At 39.8% G+C, this 20,945-nt stretch overlaps 1 protein-coding gene across 1 annotated transcript in view; it reads left to right on the forward strand.

The window, feature by feature from the left end:
- LOC124775038 (DNA polymerase alpha catalytic subunit) overlaps positions 1-20,945 on the forward strand; it is a 256,724-nt gene that overhangs the window by 202,944 nt on the left and 32,835 nt on the right. Inside the window, exons 25-26 of the mRNA XM_047249816.1 lie at positions 190-307; positions 14,533-14,602. Of these exons, the coding sequence (XP_047105772.1) occupies positions 190-307; positions 14,533-14,602 (188 nt within the window). The remainder of the gene's footprint in view (positions 1-189; positions 308-14,532; positions 14,603-20,945) is intronic.

The raw sequence follows: 20,945 nt of genomic DNA on the forward strand, positions 1-20,945 counted from the left end.
GCTTACTTTCTTACGTACAGAACAAAATTTTACTTACAACAAATCTGGCACACAAAGATTGGCATGTATGTTACGTATATCACTTGCTGATGAAGAAAGAAGTGCTGTTTTATTTCCTAAGGGAATTATTTTGTATAAGTAGATTTTCATTACTGAATAACCAATTGCCACAAACAATATGTCTTGCAGGTCTTGATCCTAGTAATTATAAACATATCCAAAGGCAAGAAACCGAATCAAATACACATGATGATTTAGGTGATCAGCCCATACTATCAGATGAAGAAAGGTTTAAGCATTGTGACAGGTATGTATTCTTGTCATTTATTAGGAATATCTAAAATAATGGAAAGACAACCACTTACCTATAGTGGACTGGTGCATGGCACACAGGAACACACAATAGAAAACAGTTAACACTAACTTTCAAGCTTTTCCTCTTTTTCTAATGTACACACACACACACACACACACACACACACACACACACACCCTTGCGGCAGCCGCGAAGTTGATTACTGAATATTGAAAGCAGTTGCTTTTGTAGATGGAGGTGGGGAGAGAAGGGATGTAGTGGGGTAGTGCGAAGCAGGTCTTTCACCAGATGACTCTGCGACTGCATAACAAGATAACAAGATGAAAGGGGTTCAGTGGATAGAACATATAAGATATAGGGAGCGGGTGGGGTGAAAAGGAGGGGAAGGTGGTGATGAAAGTGGAGAGAGGGAGGGGTAGGAAAAAAGTGGGAAGGGGGAGAATGCAGGCATGTCTGGAAGGAGAGGAAGAGTGGTGGAAGAAGGCAGTATATGATTTGGATGGGTAAGGAGTGGTGTGGACGGGAGAGGAGGGAGAAGGAGAAGGTGAGGTGAGGTGAGGCATTGGGAAAAAGTTAGCAGAGGTTTGGATCAAGGGGACTGCAAGATCATGGGAAATGCTAGAGAGACAATTCCCATCTGTGTGTTTCGGAGAAATCAGTCTGTCTCTCCAGCATATCCTGCTCTCTCACAATCCCCTGGCGTGAAGCTCCTCCCCTAACTTCTTTCCCACTGCCTTACCTTTCACCTTTTTTTTCCAGTGGCATCTCTAGGCGAAACCTGAATGTTGGCGGCAAATCAGCTTTGGGAGGCCCCTTTCACTATCCAATCAGAAAGAAAATGTTAAATTAAATGCGGTAAATTATACACTAATAATAATTATACCAAATTTTATTATTATAATGTACAAGGATTAGTGCAATGACAAAAATTACATTAAACAAACTCGTGTTAAAATAAACGAAACTTCGGCTTTTCACCTCACTGAATTTTTTTTTAAGATTCCATCATAGCTAATACCAGCCGCTATTTCCACTTCAATTGATAGTACTGACAATGCAGGTAGTCTTTCTTGGCACATTGTGCTTCTTAAGTATGTCTTAGTCAATTTTAACTCTGAGAAACTTCTCTCAGTAGAAGCAGTACTGACTGGAACTGTGAGCATTATTCTGGTTGTTATGTAAAGATTTATATATACTTCTTCCAAATTATTTTCTAATATGTACTGAAAAAGTTGTTAAGCATCTTCTCAAAGTATTGTACCTAAATCATTACAATGTTTGTGAAGTTCGTCTTTGGATAAAGATTTCAAATTATTCGTATTGTAAATAAAACCAAATCATTCAAAACATTCGTTGAGCGCTTTGAATTGACATTCGGTATCTGGTATTATAGCATCAATCATTGTGTTAAAAAAAGCTAACTCTGTACTGCATTTCAGCAGATTGTATGGTTCATCAATTTGTATATAACTGAACATTCATTTTTTCTGCGCTATTCTTTTTTTATTTTATTTTTTTAAATTTTTTTTTTTGTAATCAGACTCAATTTTTGCAATTACTTCTTTCTACAAACAATTGAGCCTCTGCAACACTTGTTTCAAATCCTGTGCTACAGAATTCTTGAGTCCAGTCACGAAATGAATGTTAAATGTCAGCACCGGCTTTCAAGTTCATGTGAACTGATTGCCACAGTTTACTAATATTGTTGACATGTAGCAAAATCTCACACGCAGGATTGCCACAGGTTCTGAAAATCACGGAATTTCAAACATGTCAGGGAGATATAAGGGAAACTTGGAAAAAAAACCTGGTAAAAAAACCTGGAAAAATCTCATTTTCTTTCAGTACATTAAATGGTTTGTTTACTGAGATGTCGTGCATTGTCGCTGATTGGGTGCAGCTGAGAACGTGCTCTGCTTCCATACTCCCTCATTACTACTGCTTCTCCCCTTCCTACCTCACCCCTTAGCTTGCAGTCAGTGCTGCTACCACTTCTTGCCACTAGCCTAGCAGCTGCCGACGAGAAGCAGGGAGGCGTGGGGAGTGGTTTGTTTGTATCTGATTCTCAGAGACTAGCTGCAGCGGCAGGAGACAGCAGTCGTGCATGAGTCGTGTCTGAGTGATTGTGTGAATGAGTGTGTGCTCTCATTTTCTCACAAAGGTTATGGCCCAAAATTTAGTTCAGAGAGTGTGACTGTCTTTTCTATGTGCCTGTCTGTGGCTCAGCGATCATCTTCTATGGTGAGTTGCTACCATCCGCATTATTATTGATTCTCAGGATAATTGAACAAGTTATCTGTTACATTGATTGATCACCAGGGTCTCATTCCATCAACGTGCTGTCTGTGGCTCGTGAGTAGCTGGCCACACAAATAGATTTCAGCGACGGACCAAAATGGCAGGCCATTTCTGCGGGTATCCGTAATGGTTTGGGCCTGCCAATTTGAAGGTCATTTGGTTCCCACTAATGTGCAGGAGCTACCCGTCGGATCTAGTCTCACCGATCTGCCCACATACCACGTCTGTTTGTGTGTGGCATAATGCAGTAGATTTTTGTGGTTTATCCATGGACCCAGGACTGCAGTGCTCCTCAGCAAGCCAGAGGCTCTAGGTGATAGATTTCAGGAATTGCGACTGTCTCATTGCAAGTATGTTGTACTGTGTGGTATTTTATAGACATTTTTGTGTGTTCTAGTACATTTTGATACTTCAAAAGTAGTTTATATGTTAGAAAGTATGGATGACAAGAAGGAGAAAATTGTCAACTGCTGGTAGTTTGTACTCTATGTACTCATATACATTGAAGCACCAAAGAAATTGATATAGGCACATGTATTCAAATACAGAGATGTGTAAACAGGCAGAGTACAGCGCTTCAGTCGGCAATACCTATACAAGACAACAACTGTCTGATGCAGTTGTTAGATCAGTTACTACTGCTGCAATGGCAGGTTATCAAGTTTTAAGTGAATTTGAATATGGTGTTATAGTCAGCACAATAGCAATGGGACACAGCATCTCCAAGGTAGCGATGAAGTGGGGATTTTACCATACAACAATTTCACAAGTGTACTGTGAATATCAGGAATCCGGTAAGACATCAAATCCCTGATATCGTTGTGGCCGGAAAAAAAAATCCTGCAAGAATGGGACCGACGACGACTGAAGAGAATCGCTCAGTGTGACAGAAGTGCAATCCTTCTGCAAATTGCTGCAGATTTCAATGCTGGGTCACCAACACCCTCGATAACTGCATGACGCAAAGCTTTACGCCTCGCCTGGACCCATAAACACCAACATAGGACTGTTGATGACAGGAAAATGTTGCGTGGTCGGACGAGGCTTGTTTCAAATTGCATCGAGCAGATGGACATGGACCATGTACGTCAACAAGGGACTGTTCAAGCTGGTGGAGGCTCTGTAGTGGTGTGGGGCGTGTGCAGTTGGAGTGATGTGGGACCCCTGATATGTCTAGATACGATTCTGACAGGTAACACGTATGTAAGCATCCTGCCTGATGACCTGCATCCATTCATGTCCATTGTGCATTCTGGACTTGTCCGTTGTGAACTTGGGCAATTACAGCAGGACAAGGAGACACTCAACATGTCCAGAATTGCTACAGAGTGGCTCCAGGAACACTCTTCGAGTTTAAACACTTCAGCTGGTCACCAAACTCCTTAAGACATGAACGTTATTGAGCACAAGCAGCAGCATCAGTGACGGCCAGAAGCACCTTATTCTCATCCTCTCCGTTTAGTTATAGCACCTGAAGCCCATTGTTCACAAACTGTGCTATTGTTTGTTGGTTACTTTTTACAAGCTGTTTTGAGTATACCAAATGAGCCCTGGATGGAGCATCTGGATCTAGCTTGCCAGTAATCAGGTTTGCAATATAACGGCCAAGACTGTCAGTAGTTTCATCCATAGAAATCCATATACAAGATTCTCAAACATCTTCTCGGATTCTGTGCAATGCAGCATTGTAAGCTGAATCCACATAATTCTTACGTAAAGTTTACTCTGCAGGAATAGACTGATGGAAGTACTTCTCAAGAAAACCTCTGAAAATAGGGTTTTTTAGTTTCCGAAAGGGGATGTTTGCTGCCACAAGTGCATGACACAAATCACTGCCGAACTTGTTTCTGTCAGAGGATTCACCAGATTTATTGATTAAAAGAATTTGCTCCAATTTAACCTAAAGATCCGTGATCTATTTTTTACATATGAATAATAATACACCTATAAAGAGTATTTGGTATTAACAGGGATAGCGATATAAAAAAATAAAAAAAGACCGAAGTGTTAGGCAAATACGAAGCATGAGCGCATATCAACTAGCCACCTTGCTGCACACAGGGCAGAAAATATTTATTTTCCATCTGTTGTATAGTGCGGAAAACTTGAAGCCACTGTCTTATTATGAAATAGGCACTTTTTAGGATATTAAAGCCGAAATATGCAAAAATAGGCACTAACGTCGAAATAGGCTTTTTTAGGTCATATAGATTTAACGCTATTAAGTGTAAATAGTCATGAAATGCATAAATACAAAATTTTATGCAAATAGGAACTCAGGAACAAAATAGGTTTTTACCTAAAATCTGCGGTCTAGTAATAACCGACAATAATGAACATAGTAGAACCAACATTTTATTTGCAGTCACCTACCCTGTTGGCTTGCATAATTCTTCCCCCCCCCCCCCCCCCCCCCTCTCCCCCCTTTCTACACTTCTTTCAAGAGGCCTAATTCAGGAGGACGACGGTTCAATCCTGCGTCCGGCCATCCTGATTTAGGTTTTCCGTGATTTCCCTAAAATCGATCCAGGCAAATGCCGGGATGATTCCTTTGAAAGGGCACGGCCGACTTCCTTCCCTAATCTGATGAGACCGATGATCTCGCTGTTTGGTCTTTTCCCCCAACTCCACAGGGGGGCAAGGCCATCAGCGGTCACTGATGTCTAACGCTGCCACTGTCCTTCTCTTCTGCCTTTGATCCACTACACTCCTTCCCAATCACGATTGTGTAATGCCTTCTCCCATCACTCTTCCTCCCTCCCCTTCCTCCTATATCATCTCTCTGTCTCTGTCTCTCTCTCTCTCTCTCTCTCTCTCTCTCTCTCTCTCTCTCTCTCTCTCTCTCTCTCCCCCCTCTCCCCCCCCTCCCTCTCCTTCTACCTTTCACTCACCCTCCCTCCCTTTCCTCCTTCCTACCCCCTCTTTCATTCCACCTCTCTCCCTTACTCGCTCTGCTCCCTTTCTTCCTCTTTATCACCAACTTTCCTTCATTCTGCTCCCTCACCTTTTTCTATCTAAGGCTACCTTCGGAACTCCTGCAGCCACTGACTCATCTGCAAAAGCCATTTCGAAACATCACAACAACCAGACTGGATGAAATTTCCGTATGCTATTTTGGTATAGTGTAGTGTGACATCGAGGGACACAAATATAGTGTCCGGCATGGTTGTGCACATGCGACGGGCCCGTGACGCTGGAGGGGAGGAGGCAGTTGTGTGTTCCATCCATTTGACATGGCAGTGCATGTGAGGACATTATGGATTTACATTGCAAAATTCAACAGTTAAGGAGCAACAAGATGTTAGATTTCTGACTGCAGAAGGGGTTAAACTGGCCAATATTCATCTCTGGATGATGACCGTATACAGGGCAGACTGTCCAGCAAGTTAGTGAAAAAAATGGAGTGCCTGTTTTCTTGAAGGCTGGGAGTTTTTGAGTGATGACCCGAGACCAGGTGGGGCATACTTGGTAATCATGGTCGAACTCGATGACTAGGTGCACAACCTGGTGAAAAGTGTTTGGCATGTCACAGTGCAAAAATTGGCAGTGATGATGGGATCCAGTGTTGGAACAGTGTGGTCAACTGTGCCCGACAGTTTGGGTTACCAAAAGTTTCATGTGCAGTGGGTTCCAAAAAAACTCTGCGAACTGCAAAAGGAACTGTGTATGACGCTAGCGTTGTAGTACCTGTTACAGTATCACGAAGACACTGCTTTCCAGGAGCGGATGGTCACCGCGGACGAGAGCTGCTGTTATCACTTTGAGCCAGAGTCAAAGCAGGACAGCGTGCAATTGAAGCATGTGTCATAATCTCCCCCTAAAAAATTCAAAGCAGCCCCCTCAGCAGGCAAGGTGATGCTTACCATCTTTTTCAGTGTCTGAGACCCAATACTCACCAAATTACTTGAACACGGAAAAAACATTAACAGTGACGTGTACTTTGAGACACTCTATAGCCTATGCATGTCCATCAGAAGCAAACGGGCTGGGCTGTTCACAGATGGAATGATTTTGCTTCACAATAAATGAAGTTTACATATCTCCAAGGTCACACATGGTTCAAGTTCAATTGGGAGCAGTTTGAGCATCCAGCCTACAGCCTGGACATGTCACACCACAACTATCAGGTGTTTGGTCTGCTAAAAAACATCTCGAAGGAGAGTGCTTCATCTCTGGCAATGAACTGAAGGACACAGCTACAGGAATTCTGGGATTTGACATCTTCCAGGGGAACACGAACTGTTCCCCTGGAAGATGACAGATTAACGCTCTGCAATCAGCATGATGAAGTATGTGTCGGGATTCATCAGACCATGCAACACTCTGTTACTGCGCCAGCAACCAGTGCCGATGGTCACGTGCCCATTTCAGTTGCAGTTGCTGATGTTGTGGTGTTAACTTTGGCACATACACAGCTTGTCAGCTGTGGAGGCCTATCGTTTGGAGTGTTCGGTGCACTGTGTGTTTAAGGTACACTTGTACTCTGTCCAATATTAAAGTCTGAGGTTAGTTCTTCCACAGTTCACTGCCTGTCCTGCTTTACCAGTCTTCCCAGCCTACGATGTCTGACATCTGTAATGAGTGGTAGTTGCCCAACCTGTACTGTGGGATGGAGACAAGCTGGCAGCATCTCCATTACGCTCTGAGGGACGTTCATGAAGGAATCCATGGGTCCAGTGGCAATTGTGCAAGTCACCACGATAGCCATGGAGTATCATACACTGGGTGTAGACCACTTACACCCATTCATGACAGTTGTGTTTCCCAACAGCAGTGGCATTTTTCAACAAGATAATGCGCCGTGTCACAAAGCCAGGAGAATGGAGAAGTGGTTCAAGGAACGCAGTGACGAATTTGATGTACTGGCCCCCAACTCACCAGATGTAAACCCAATCGAACACATCCTACCAAGGCCTCATTAATTACATTGCATGACGCATTGCTGCTGTAATGCATGCCCAAGACTGACATACCAGCTATTATATAGGTGATCATAGTGTTCCGGTTGATCAGTGTAATTCTGCTTGTTGTATATTAGGTGGAAGATAGATTACACGTATGAGGAGCAATAGCGGAACTAAGATTGAGCCTTGGAAACCCCATATGTGATTCCTCTCATCAGAATTATGTCCCTGACTATATTGATTGAATTATCGAGTGCAACTTTCTGCATTCTTTCTGTTAGCTATTACATCACCCATTGTTTGGCTATACCAGAAATCCTATAGAACTTGAGTTTGTCTGGGAGAATACTGTGGTTCACACAGTCAAATGTGTTGGATTGCTTGCAGAAAATACCATCTGGTGCTATTTTATGCTTGCAGAAACTGGTGAGTGGACATGAAAATGGCATTCTCAGTAGAGCAACCCTTCTAAAACTGAAACTGAGATTTGCTGAGGATACTACTGTGTGGGTAATGTTCTAAAAAAATTTGGGAAATGATGTCAGCAGTGAAACAGGTGGTATTTATTGACATCTGTTGAAGTGTTTTATGCTGTTGTTGGCTTGCTCCTTGAATCAGAACACTTCATGAGACCTGTCACCTGATGTAATATCTGACTATTTACCCCTCGTCTTTTTTTAAATCCAGTCGCTGCAGTTCATTCTCTTGAAGTAGAGGTCCTGCTAATTGGTGCCTCTGGAATCCCATGTGTAGCCGAGGAAATGCTTGACTTGTTCACATTCTGCAGCTGTTATTGGAGCAAAATAAGATAACTTCCATTCATGTCACAAAAAAGCCCATCCACTACTTTGCTTTTAGAAACGTATATTTCCTTGAGTGCTGTACAGATCAATAGAGCAGTTCATAAATTAAAGTAGAACACAACGTTTCATGTGGCATATATCTCAAAAGCTCAACATGACATCCAAGATTACAACACATTTTATTTGTTACAAACCATCGTGTCTTTTGTCTTCATTCATGAAGAGTGTGGTTGCTCCTTGACTGTCAAGTCACCACCAAGCCGCGACACCAAAAAGGTCCTGCCCAAAGCAGAAAGCCATTTACTTGTCATCACACCTTGCCATTTTCTCATATTCCATACCTGCTGTTTAATGTCTGCACATGCAAAAACAAACACTCGCATCCAGTGTACGTTCTGCAACTCGCTTCGTACTCAGTGTTATTCTGTCAAGACCACTTCCCTTGTACTACACAAGGAATGTGAAATGTCATTTGCCTAAACAGCATGTAACATTTAACTGTCTTATCACCTTTCTGAAAGATGTGTTTGACAACGGCATATTTGAATCTCTCTGGAAAAATGCCACCAGTCAGTGATGCATTGTGTATTTCAGGTAATAAGCGGCTTATTATATGGGAAAAAATCTTGGGTACTCTGTTGGAAACACCATCAAAACCAAATGAGCTTTTATTTTTGAGAGAATGCATAATTAATTTAAGAACAAGAAGTTGAAGTTGGTGATACTTTCAGATGATTCAATATAATGAGAGTTGTTTTTAAACATACTACTGTGATTTTTTTCTTGAGCTGTTTATCCCTATCCTTTCTACTGTATTTTTATCCTTATGATTCCTACTATATTTAAGCAATGATTATTAAATACATTTGTTTCCTGTGACTCATCATTTATAGCTCTTCCATTCAGGTCAGTACTGAGATTATCCTGTTCCGTGAGTGATTGGTCTGTCTCATTTCACTACTTTCCATATAGCCTTAAGTGTGTTGTCCATATAGCCTTAAGTGTGTTGTCCATATAGCCTTAAGTGTGTTGTCCATATAGCCTTAAGTGTGTTGTCCATATAGCCTTAAGTGTGTTGCCCATATAGCCTTAAGTGTGTTGTTGAAATGACTGATTTCTGACATGAAATGCATGTTCCTTAATTTTTTCATAACATTTCTTAGTCATTTTGAGTACTTTTTGTAGTGTGCAACTACTGCAGGATCTCTACTTGTTCTTGCCAAAAGATATATTCCCCATTTTCATTTCACAAGATTCTGTAATCTCTTTGGCTGTTTAATGTTCTTTCTGATTAGCTTATGTCAAAAGCTATTTTTCAAACAATGATATCAATCTTCTCGTGTAAACTATTCTTAAAATCTCTTGTCCTAGAGTCATTAATTATTCTGATTTCCACTGAGGATTATCCGTACTGTAAAGCTCTCTGTTATTTATCCTAATTAATTGCGCATCGTGATCAGAGAGCATTTATTCGTGGGTAACACTTATTTTCTTGTTTTGAGCTTCAGCATTTGCTACTTGATAACAGGTATTTTCCTATTTTGAGCTTCAACAAAAGAAAACATTATCAGTGAGGATCCTGCTGTCTTTATCCACCCGTTTAGGAAAGTTAATTTCTGATATCAAATTGTAGGGGCCAAATGAGGTTTCCAGATCATTGTTCCTTTCTGAATCCTTTAGAAAATCTACATTGAAGTCACAAAAGACTGCTTGCTGGTGTGACAGATAGCACAGTAAGGAAACGAGATTGCTCATAAACATTTCAAAACTTCCCACTGGGGATCTGTACAGGATCACAGTTAAAAGTGAACTATTTTTCAGTATTAATTCAAAAGCACACCCTGCTGTGTTCTTATCACTACAAAATTTACTTGTCTTGATGTTTATGAACTTGTGTTCTGTTTTAATTTATGTAACAACTCCTGCTCTTCCCATATTAATTCTGCATGAGTAAACTGCTAGAGTGTAATCTTTTATATGTAACTAATCTAACCCTGTGGCTAGGTGGTGCTCAAACGGGCACAGGATGTCTTATCTTTACAGTGCTTTCTAAATTTGCCAAACAGGCAAGAAACTCTTCTACCTTACTACTCAGTTCTCTACTATTGTGATGAAATGAGCTAATCTTACTTTTCTGTGCATTCCTAAGCATTTTGTGGGGCTCTTCTATTGTTTTGACTTCTTTTAAAACAAAATCTTGATTCTGACCTAAAAATGTGTGTTTCTGATACTAACCACAGGGATCTTACTGTGTGTGATGGTGGCTGAAAGCAATGAACCTTAGTGCTCACATCTGTTTAAAAGTCTGAGCAGGAAGGAGGACTGTCCATAGCAGCGATCCCAACCAGTTGTCACTGAAAGATACACTTTGTGGTGACTGCAAGCCTAGAACTAATCTTGATGGCTTTACCTGTAGCCAATGTGAGATTTTTTTACATCTGAATACAGTAGTTTTAGCTATAAACAAATCCTTGCTGTTGTCCTGTTGATAAAAAAAAAAGATAGCATCATTTTATTTTGTTAGTCAAACCTGTAAAATGAATCACCCAGATTGTAGTGAAATGAAGATGTGAAACCACTTGTATTTTGTGAAAATGAAATGGATGTGTGACTGCTGAACTTCAGCTATTATGTGATTGCTGTAGAATGTGTGTGCGATTGATTGAGTCCTATTGCATGGTTCTCCATTGTATCTTTCCAACATGTTCAACTCAAATACTGGTGTGCTTAGCAGCTGCCATAATTTGCACTGTGTATGCCATTGTTCAAAGCCTCTTTTATCCAAATGCTGATGAATTACAACACATTTGGAGTAGTGTAGTTGAGCTGAGCCAATTTAGTTGTTTGTATGTGGAATCCACAGCTGTGATACGTATTATGTAAACTGAAGGTGGAGGGAAAGGAATGGAAGGGACTATCGATGTAAGCTGCATCAGGGCTTTATGTGGGATCAGCAGCTACGAGTGAAAATATATACTGGAGCAGGACCTGAACACGGGATTTCCTGCTTACTAGGCAGTTGTGTTAACCACTGCACCATCCGGACACAGTGTTTATGGCATTTGTGCAGATTATCTTGGCACGTCTCCAGGCCGACCCAAATTCCCATCTAGCATCACCTATCCGCATTCCCCCTCCCTGTCCTCCGTGCTCACTACCTGGAGATTATCACATAAGGTTAGACATAATTGTGCATACGCTCTGAAGGTGTTGGATTCATTGCCCACCATGGAGGACATGGACGAGGACTGCGGACAGGTGGTGCTAGACGGGAATGTGAGTCGGACGGAGGTGTGCCGAGATAGTCTGTACAATTGTGATAAACTCTGTGTCTCTATGGTGCAGTGGTTAATGCAAACTGTCTAGTAAACTGGAGCACCCTGGTGTGAGTCAAAGTCCGGCTCATATTTTCATTTGTTCCTGCTGATTCTGCATAAAGTCCTGATGCAAGGACATCAATAGTTCCTTACCTTACCTTTCCTTTCCTTTCTCTCCCCTCTACCTTCAGTTTACATAATAATACAGATACGTTTGTGAGTAGCTGTGTGAAGAAATATGTCCATTTCCCCTTATAAACAAAATTAGTGTCATGTTAGCTAGACCTAATGAAGCACTCCATGGTGCATAGATTATCCTTCGCCAAACTGTGGAGTGCTGTACTTGCAGTGTAGCCCATTCTGTCTGCAAATTTACTCACTCATCCCAAGCCACATGTACAAAAATTGCAGCTTCTGTGTGTACTACTTCGCTATTAGTGTCAAGTGTATAGCCTGCTGGCAGATGTTGACCCATGTTTCTCATGTTAGAAATCGTGGGTTGTCATTTGACATTATTGTATGGGGGTTTTACTGACACATGGCCATAATGCTGTTAATTGCACATAATCCAAGAACATATTTGCTGTATCCCTCCTACAAGACAGCAACCTGCAAACTTGTAACACCCTCACATCCCACAGGTGGCGAAGCTTCAGGCATTGTTTGCCACAACAGGCACAAATACCTGCAAGCAAAATACCAATTTGCATCGTCTCACATATTGGTAAGTGTTCCGGACAACGACGACGACGACACACCCATTTGTTGTCCACCATGTCTCGGGCAGCCGCCAAGAGAGACACCAAGTCTGCTGCCAACAGAGTGCATTTCCATGACCGTGGCACCATTATTACAAACATTATTTTCCTACAGCATGTCATGTGGCCACCAGAAGCTTGCACTGTATCCACGAGCATGACAGCATTTAGGCCAGTGTTCAGCCACAGATCAGCAGATTGGTCTCAGCTATTGAACCAGTTACTTTTTGAGCTCTCCCGGCCAGGCACCAGCTGCATTCAAAGCCCATCAATTGGAGATTCACCAAGGAATCATTGTCAGACAGTCATTTTGTAATGTGTATCTCCAAATTTCTACCGAACTCTGCAGTGTTTATCTTCTAATTTCTTCCAAGTTTAGGGCAGTGACTTCCCTTCTTCAGACTTTGACTTTACATCTATTAAGTTCTGATTGTGTGATTGATTTCAGATCATTCCAGATGGTAACTTGTACTGAATTTAAACTTGTTTGTCATGTGTGAATCTAGACTGTACTTTTGGACCAGGTTGTCCTAGGCAAGGTGGAATGATTTCAAAGGAAACCAAGTGAAGTTCAAGTATGAGAGGCACCAAATATCGTAAGCAATGAAAGGAAAGATAGTCAAAAGCATTTATAAAATGGTACCCAAAAATTGAAAGGTACAGTTCGAAACATTCATTACAAATGTTGCACTATGTAAAATAAGGCTGTACATATGAGGTCTGTTCAAAAAATTCCAGAACTTTGACCACAAAATTTTTCTACGCTTATCTTTTACTTATTGTGCAAGGTCTCCTTTGAAATACTCTCCTCCACAGTCGATACATCACTCCCAGTGCTGTTTCCACTTCCGGAAGCAGTATTGGTACACCTCTTGCTTGATCGTGTGAAGTGCCGTCTGCGTATTTTCTTTTACCTCATCTACCTTTACAAAGCTTAAGACAAAGCTTTGCAATGGCAGATGAGGTAAAAGAACACAGGAGAGTGGAGAGGATGAGGCAGCATAGTGATTTCATTTTTTGTGCAATAGTCACGCCCCAACAGGGAGGAATGTATGGGTGCAATATCGTAATGCAAGAACCATGAATTGTCTTGGAGCATTCAGGCATTTCCCTACTTACATTTTCTCGCAATTGTCGCAACACATCCTTATAGTCCCGTTGATTAACAGTTGGTCCCTGTGGCATATCAGCATGGCCTTGACATTTTTTGGTCATGGAGACCCTTTCCCAACCCATAGTGAAGACTGAACTTTAGTCTCAACATCATAACCATAAACCCATGTCTCATCAGCATTTATGATTCTCTTAAGGAACACCTCGTTTTCATTTGCGTGATCCAAAAGCTCTTTACAGATTGTGAGGTGAACGTCTTTCTGGTCTTGACTCATGAGCTGTGGGACGAACTTGGCGGCAACTCAATGCATTCCAAGATACTGTGTCAGGATTTCGTGATGTCATCCAACTGAAACTGGCAAACACAATTTCGTTGACGTTCCTTGCTTGAGTGTCGTCGGTAGACGTAGAAGGGCATCCTGAACGAGCAGTACCTTTAATTTCCATTCAGCCATTTTTAAACCGTTTGAACTATTCTTAACACCGAGTACAGCTTAAGCATTCACCAGTGTAGGATTCCTGCATCATTTGGTGCGTCTCTGTAAAGGTTTTCTTGAGTTTCACACAAAATTTAACGTTCTACTCCAAAGAGTACTGAATTATAACTGACTGACATACAACAATGAAGCTTCCAGCAGTTACACATTAACCACCGATATGTGCTGGGATGCCAACTGCATTTTGCTCCAACACACCATTGACATGAAATTATGAATGTTCCGGGATTTTTTGAACAGTCCTCGTACACCGGAGGTCAGCTGCTGCTCATTCCCACTACTTTGATGGTGTTTATCACAGATTACCTCCATGTAACCTCCTCCAACAGTTGTGCAGCATATTGTGATTGCGGCATGTATTTGGCACACACTTTCTCAGGCAGATCTGTGATTTCGTATTTGCAGTTTATCAGGATGCAATAGCTTCCTACCTTCAGTTTGTGCCACCAGACAGAATTCAAATATTTTCTATATTATTTTGTTGCACCATTAATATTTGACATTGTTTCATCATTTTTATTTCCAGATTCAGATTTACATGTATGAATGAGAAGTGTCAACAAGTAATAGTTATGGATGGACCTTACAGGAAAACTGTAAGTATTACTAATAGGGTGTTAAAATATTATTGTTTAGATCATTCAGTTGCTTAATTGTCAACATAAAAGCAGTTAACTGTGAGTGTCCAGCAAGTTGTAGTTAAACTGAGTTTGGTATTTACTAGAAATCCTTAGTGAGTTAATATTGCAATATGCAAACTACATGAGCAGCAATTAATAATAATAATAATAATAATAATAATAATAATAATAAACCCCGTGGAGGCCCGGGAAAAGAATAGGCCTCCGGTATGTTCTGCCAGTCGTAAAAGGCGACGAAAAGAACAAACCACTAATAGGGCTAACCCCCCTTTTAGTGTGATTACTTGGTTCAGGACAGAACTAAAGAAGCTTCGGACAAGCGCCGTCATGGTCGGGGACAACGCTTGAACCCTATGCCCGCCCACAATGGTAACGACACTGCTAGCCAACTGGAAAATAATTTAAATCCAAATAGAGGCATTTTGCAGGATATGCTTCCTGCAACCACCCTAGAAGGAAAACAAAGACAGAGGATGAGATGGTCAGATGAAGTTAATCGACACCTCATATTCTGTTATTACCAAGCAACAAACCTAGGAACCAACACAACTGGATACAGATCACAAGTATACACAACATTTATTACCAGATACCCAGAATTAAAATTTTTAACAGAACGACGACTAGCTGATCAGATCTGTGTAATAATAAAAAATAACAGGATACCCCAGTCAGAATTAGAAAACATCGAACAACAAGTACAACAAATACAGGAACAACACAATGTGCAATCAGAAGAAGAAGAAAATACAGTAATGGACTCAAACATCCCAGAGCAAACAAACAAAGACCAACACACATCTATTAAACAATCAGAGGAAAACGAAATCTTAAGACAGCCACCAGAACAAGCACAAATAGAACACGAAGTGACACACATGTTAGATATAGAATAGAAATTTCAGCTGACATATATAGAATACAAAGACACAAATACAGACATTAGACCATTCTTGCATAGACCGCCAAATAACCCACAAGTCGAAACAACAATAAAGACTATCAACACAATCATACACAACAAAGTAAATGAAAACAGAACTATGGAAGAGTTACAACTACTGGTTTATATAGGAGCACTCACTACACTAAATATACACACTAGGCAGAGATCAGAACCAACCAACACACAGAAGAAACCCACAAAACCAGCATGGCAACGCAGGCTACAGATCAGAATAGAAAAACTAAGAAAAGACATTGGACAGCTAACACAATTTATAAGAAATGAAATATCAGAAAAAAACCGAAAAAGGTTAGGTAAAATCTCACAACAAGAAGCGATACAGCAATTAGATGAAAAGAAGCAGAAATTACAAGCATTGGCCAAACGACTTAGAAGATACAAAAAAAGTGAAAAATAGAAGGAAACAAAACCAAACATTCAACACGAACCAAAAGAAATTTTACCAGACAATAGATAACACACACATTAAAATAGACAATCCACCAAGCATAACAGACATGGAACACTTCTGGAGCAACATACGGTCAAACCCGGTACAACATAACAGGCATGCACGGTGGATACAAGCAGAAACTGACACATACAAGATGATACTGCGGATGCCTGAAGTGATAATTTTGCAACATGAAGTCAACCAAGCAATTAATTCTACTCACAATTGGAAAACCCCTGGAAAAGATAAAATAGCAAATTTCTGGCTAAAGAAGTTCACCTCAACACATTCACATCTAACTAAATTATTTAACAGTTACATTGCAGACCCATACACATTCCCTGATACACTTACACATGGAATAACTTATCTGAAACCTAAAGATCAAGCAGACACAGCAAACCCAGCTAAATATTGCCACATAACATGCCTACCAACAATATTCAAAATATTAACTTCAGCCATTACACAAAAATTAATAACACATACAACACAGAACAAAATTATAAATGAAGAACAAAAAGGCTGTTGCAAAGGAGCACGAGGATGTAAAGAGCAACTGATAATAGATGCAGAGGTGACATATCAAGCTAAAACTAAACAAAGGTCGCTACACTACGCATACATTGATTACCAAAAAGGTTTTGATAGTGTACCCCACTCATGGTTACTACAGATATTGGAAATATACAAAGTAGATCCTAAATTAATACAGTTCCTAAACATAGTAATAAAAAATTGGAAAACCACACTTAATATCCAAACAAATTCAAATAATATTACATCACAGCCAATACAGATTAAGCGTGGAATATACCAAGGAGACTCATTAAGTCCTTTCTGGTTCTGCCTTGCTCTGAACCCACTATCCAACATGCTAAATAATACAAATTATGGATATAATATTACTGGAACATACCGACACAAAATCACACATTTGCTATACATGGATGATCTAAAACTACTGGTAGCAACAAATCAACAACTCAAACAATTACTAAAGATAACAGAAGTATTCAGCAATGATATAAATATGGCTTTTGGAACAGATAAATGTAAGAAAAATAGCATACTCAAGGGAAAACACACTAAACAAGAAGATTACATATTGGATAACCACAGTGACTGCATAGAAGCGATGGAAAAAACAGATGCCCATAAATATCTAGGATACAGACAAAAAATAGGAATAGATAATACAAATATTAAAGAAGAACTAAAAGAAAAATATAGACAAAGACTAACAAAAATATTGAAAACAGAATTGACAGCAAGAAACAAGACAAAAGCTATAAATACTTATGCTATACCAATATTGACCTACTCATTTGAGTAGTGAAATGGAGTAACACAGACCTAGAAGCACTCAATACACTTACACGATCACAGTGCCACAAATATAGAATACATCACATACATTCAGCAACAGAAAGATTCACATTAAGCAGAAAGGAAGGAGGAAAGGGATTTATCGACATAAAAAACCTACATTGTGGACAGGTAGACAATTTAAGAAAATTCTTTCTAGAACGAGCAGAAACTAGCAAAATACACAAAGCAATCACTCATATAAATACGTCGGCTACACCACTGCAATTTCATAACCACTTCTACAACCCTCTAGATCACATAACATCAACAGATATGAAGAAAGTAAATTGGAAAAAGAAAACACTACATGGCAAGCACCCGTATCATCTTAACACAGCCACACATCGATCAAGACGCATCCAACACATGGCTAAGGAAAGGCAATATATACAGTGAGACAGAAGGATTCATGATTGCAATACAGGATCAAACAATAAACACCAGATATTACAGCAAGCATATTATTAAAGATCCCAATACCACAACAGATAAATGCAGACTTTGCAAACAACAAATAGAAACAGTAGATCACATCACAAGCGGATGTACAATACTAGCAAATACAGAATACCCCAGAAGACGTGACTGATGTGTTGGCAAATGTGCCAACACCTTGTAGATAGAGGAGGCCGAAAGAAAGGCACGCGTACACACACGCCGACTGGCGTGATTTCTGGAACAGGATAAGTAGTGAACTCTAATAAGAAAAGTATGCAGCTCCTCGAATACTTAACTTTTATTTCTTGTTGGTTTACAACGTTCTTGATGTGTGTCTGGCGGTGACACCACAGTGACAATGTAGCAAAAATAATACATTAACAGCTTGCCTTACAACATAAACTTATAAAACAACACGTTCCCACATACAAGTATGCACCACAAAATGTTCTGGAGAATGATGAATACAAATTATACTGGAACAGAACCATTATAACAGATAAAACAACACCACATAACAAACCTGACATCATACTCACAAATAAAAAGAAGAAATTAACACAACTAATCGAAATATCCATACCCAATACAACAAATATACAAAAGAAAACAGGAGAAAAAATTGAAAAATACATCCAACTGGCTGAGGAAGTCAAGGACATGTGGCATCAGGATAAAGTTGACATTATACCAATTATACTATCAACTACAGGAGTCGTACCACGCAATATCCACCTGTACATCAATGCGATATAGCTACATCCAAACTTATATATACAACTACAGAAATCCGTAATTATTGATACATGTTCAATCACCCGAAAGTTCCTAAATGCAATATAACATATACCGTACAGTTAAAAGGAAGTCACGCTTGATCAAGGTCCACGTCACTTTCCATTTTTGACCAGACATATTGTCTGAGAAAAGAAAGAATAACAATAATAATAGAGGCAGTAATGAATATATGAAATTTCAGGTATATTGGTCTTACTAACATTGTGTTAAGCAATTTCCTTGTTATGTTCTTGTGCAATCTGGGTAATGATATCTGTCAGAAATATATGGCAACCACACAGAAGGTATTGACTTTGGAGAAAAAGTTAACTAATCAGTTGAGGAGTGATGAATAATGTTGTGAGGTTAGTAGATGAGGTAGGAGAAATAAACCAGGAGTAGATAGAAATGTGAAATGTGTGATTATTGTTTACAGTGTAACAGAAATATTAGTTTGCAGTTTAACAAAAGGAAAGCAACTGGAATGTGCCGAAAGCGAAACCACTTTGGTGACAGGTAAAGTTCTGATCTTAAGTGCAATGATTTTGGATAATACAGAATTACTGAGTAGTTTGTTCCAGAGTTGTGTGGCTGAAATGAAGGAGTTGGAGACAGGTTTAACATTATACAGAGGTATAGCTAACATTCTGGATGTACATGATCTGGCGTTGCAGTTATGGAATGATGATAGATATTTGATATGCAAGGAGAAGTATTGATGACATTAATGACTAAGCACCGATGACAAAAGCTGAGTGTGTGAAAATCAAGTCGCTTGTTTGGTTGCACCCACCCTAAGTGAGAAAAGGAAATAATGAAGTGATCAAACAACCCAATATTACATAAGTATTTATGGCTAGTTAGAGTTATCTGGTGTTTTCACTAGATAAAAGTAGAAGATAGGACTTACTTTTGTTTAATGTGTAAGCTTTCTTGTATGCTGTGACAGTTTGTTCTTACCGGTGCTTGTACAAGATTGTGCGACGATATTTTATTTTCTGGTGGTGTAATTAGACGTGATGAAGTATCGGAGGAACTGTTTAATGAAGACGTTTGCTGATCAACTTCAGGTGGGATGTGAGGAAGACATGAGACTTTTTGGAATTTAGATTAAAACCCACATTTTGTGCCCACTGGAAGGTTGAACAGTGGTTGCCATCAGCAGCTTTCTTAGGGCTGGCATTTGAAACTGGATGTCATTAACAGTAATTAAAAGAATGTAGCACATATGAAATATCATTGATATGTAGTGAAAAAATGAGTGGACCCAGGATTGAAGCCTGGGGACTCTAGAGAGCACATGCTTCTGTGATGACTTATCTATATACAGATGGCTCGTTGAATTTTTTTGGTACCTCGAACCACAGTACTTCACTGTTTGTGAAATTCAGCTGTTTCATTATCAAAGTAGTACAAAAAATAATTGAGCCTTACTGGGATCAAATAGTATTAAAATGGTTGCTTCACGCCTGTCCATGGCACTTATTGATGTTTTCATTCAATTTGATTAATTCAGCTGCCATTATGTTGTTGTTTTCAAAACCTAATTGATATTTATCATGGATGTTGTAAGATTTCGGATAGTCTATCCGTTGTTCAAGAATAACGTACTCCACTGCTTTTGGCACTGCGTGTAATATGTCGATTGGTCTGTAGTTGCTTGGTGATTTTGGGTGATCATTAACGATTTTTTTGTCCATGCTTCAGAGTATTCCTGCTTTATTTTACTGGTCCTTGAAAACCACAGCAAGTTGTGACAGTATTGTTGGTAATGCATTCATTCTAGCAGTCGAGCAAGATGGAACACGGGAATAGTGTGTGCCATTCACGAAAACCATCCAGGACTAAATGAAATAATTGACAGTCGAGCAAGATGGAACACGAGAATAGTATGTGCCATTTACGAAAACCATCCAGAACTAAATGAAAAAATTGACAGTCGGGACTCTAGTGCAACGACTACAAGAGAAGCCTGTCGTTTTACCCTCCTGCAGGGCTTTGCCTTCGTGCAACCCCTCCCACCCTCCCATTGGACAGGCTTTAGAGGAACAGTGATTGAACTATTGATGCATGTTTGTGGAAAGTGGCATCATTTATATTTGGATAATTACTATAACAGTGTAGAACCTGTGGAGTGTTTGCTTACAGAGAAAATTTGAGTTTGTGGAACACTGCAGCAAAATAGAGGAGTTCTGGAAAAGTTACAGAACACAAAACTAAATGCATTTAAAACTAAATATAACAACAAAAGAGGTGAAATACTCGCAAAATTATGGAGAGCATTTAAGATCGAAATAACACAAATGATTTCT

Source organism: Schistocerca piceifrons, chromosome 2 (assembly GCF_021461385.2).
Source record: "Schistocerca piceifrons isolate TAMUIC-IGC-003096 chromosome 2, iqSchPice1.1, whole genome shotgun sequence".
NCBI classification, from domain to species: domain Eukaryota; kingdom Metazoa; phylum Arthropoda; class Insecta; order Orthoptera; family Acrididae; genus Schistocerca; species Schistocerca piceifrons.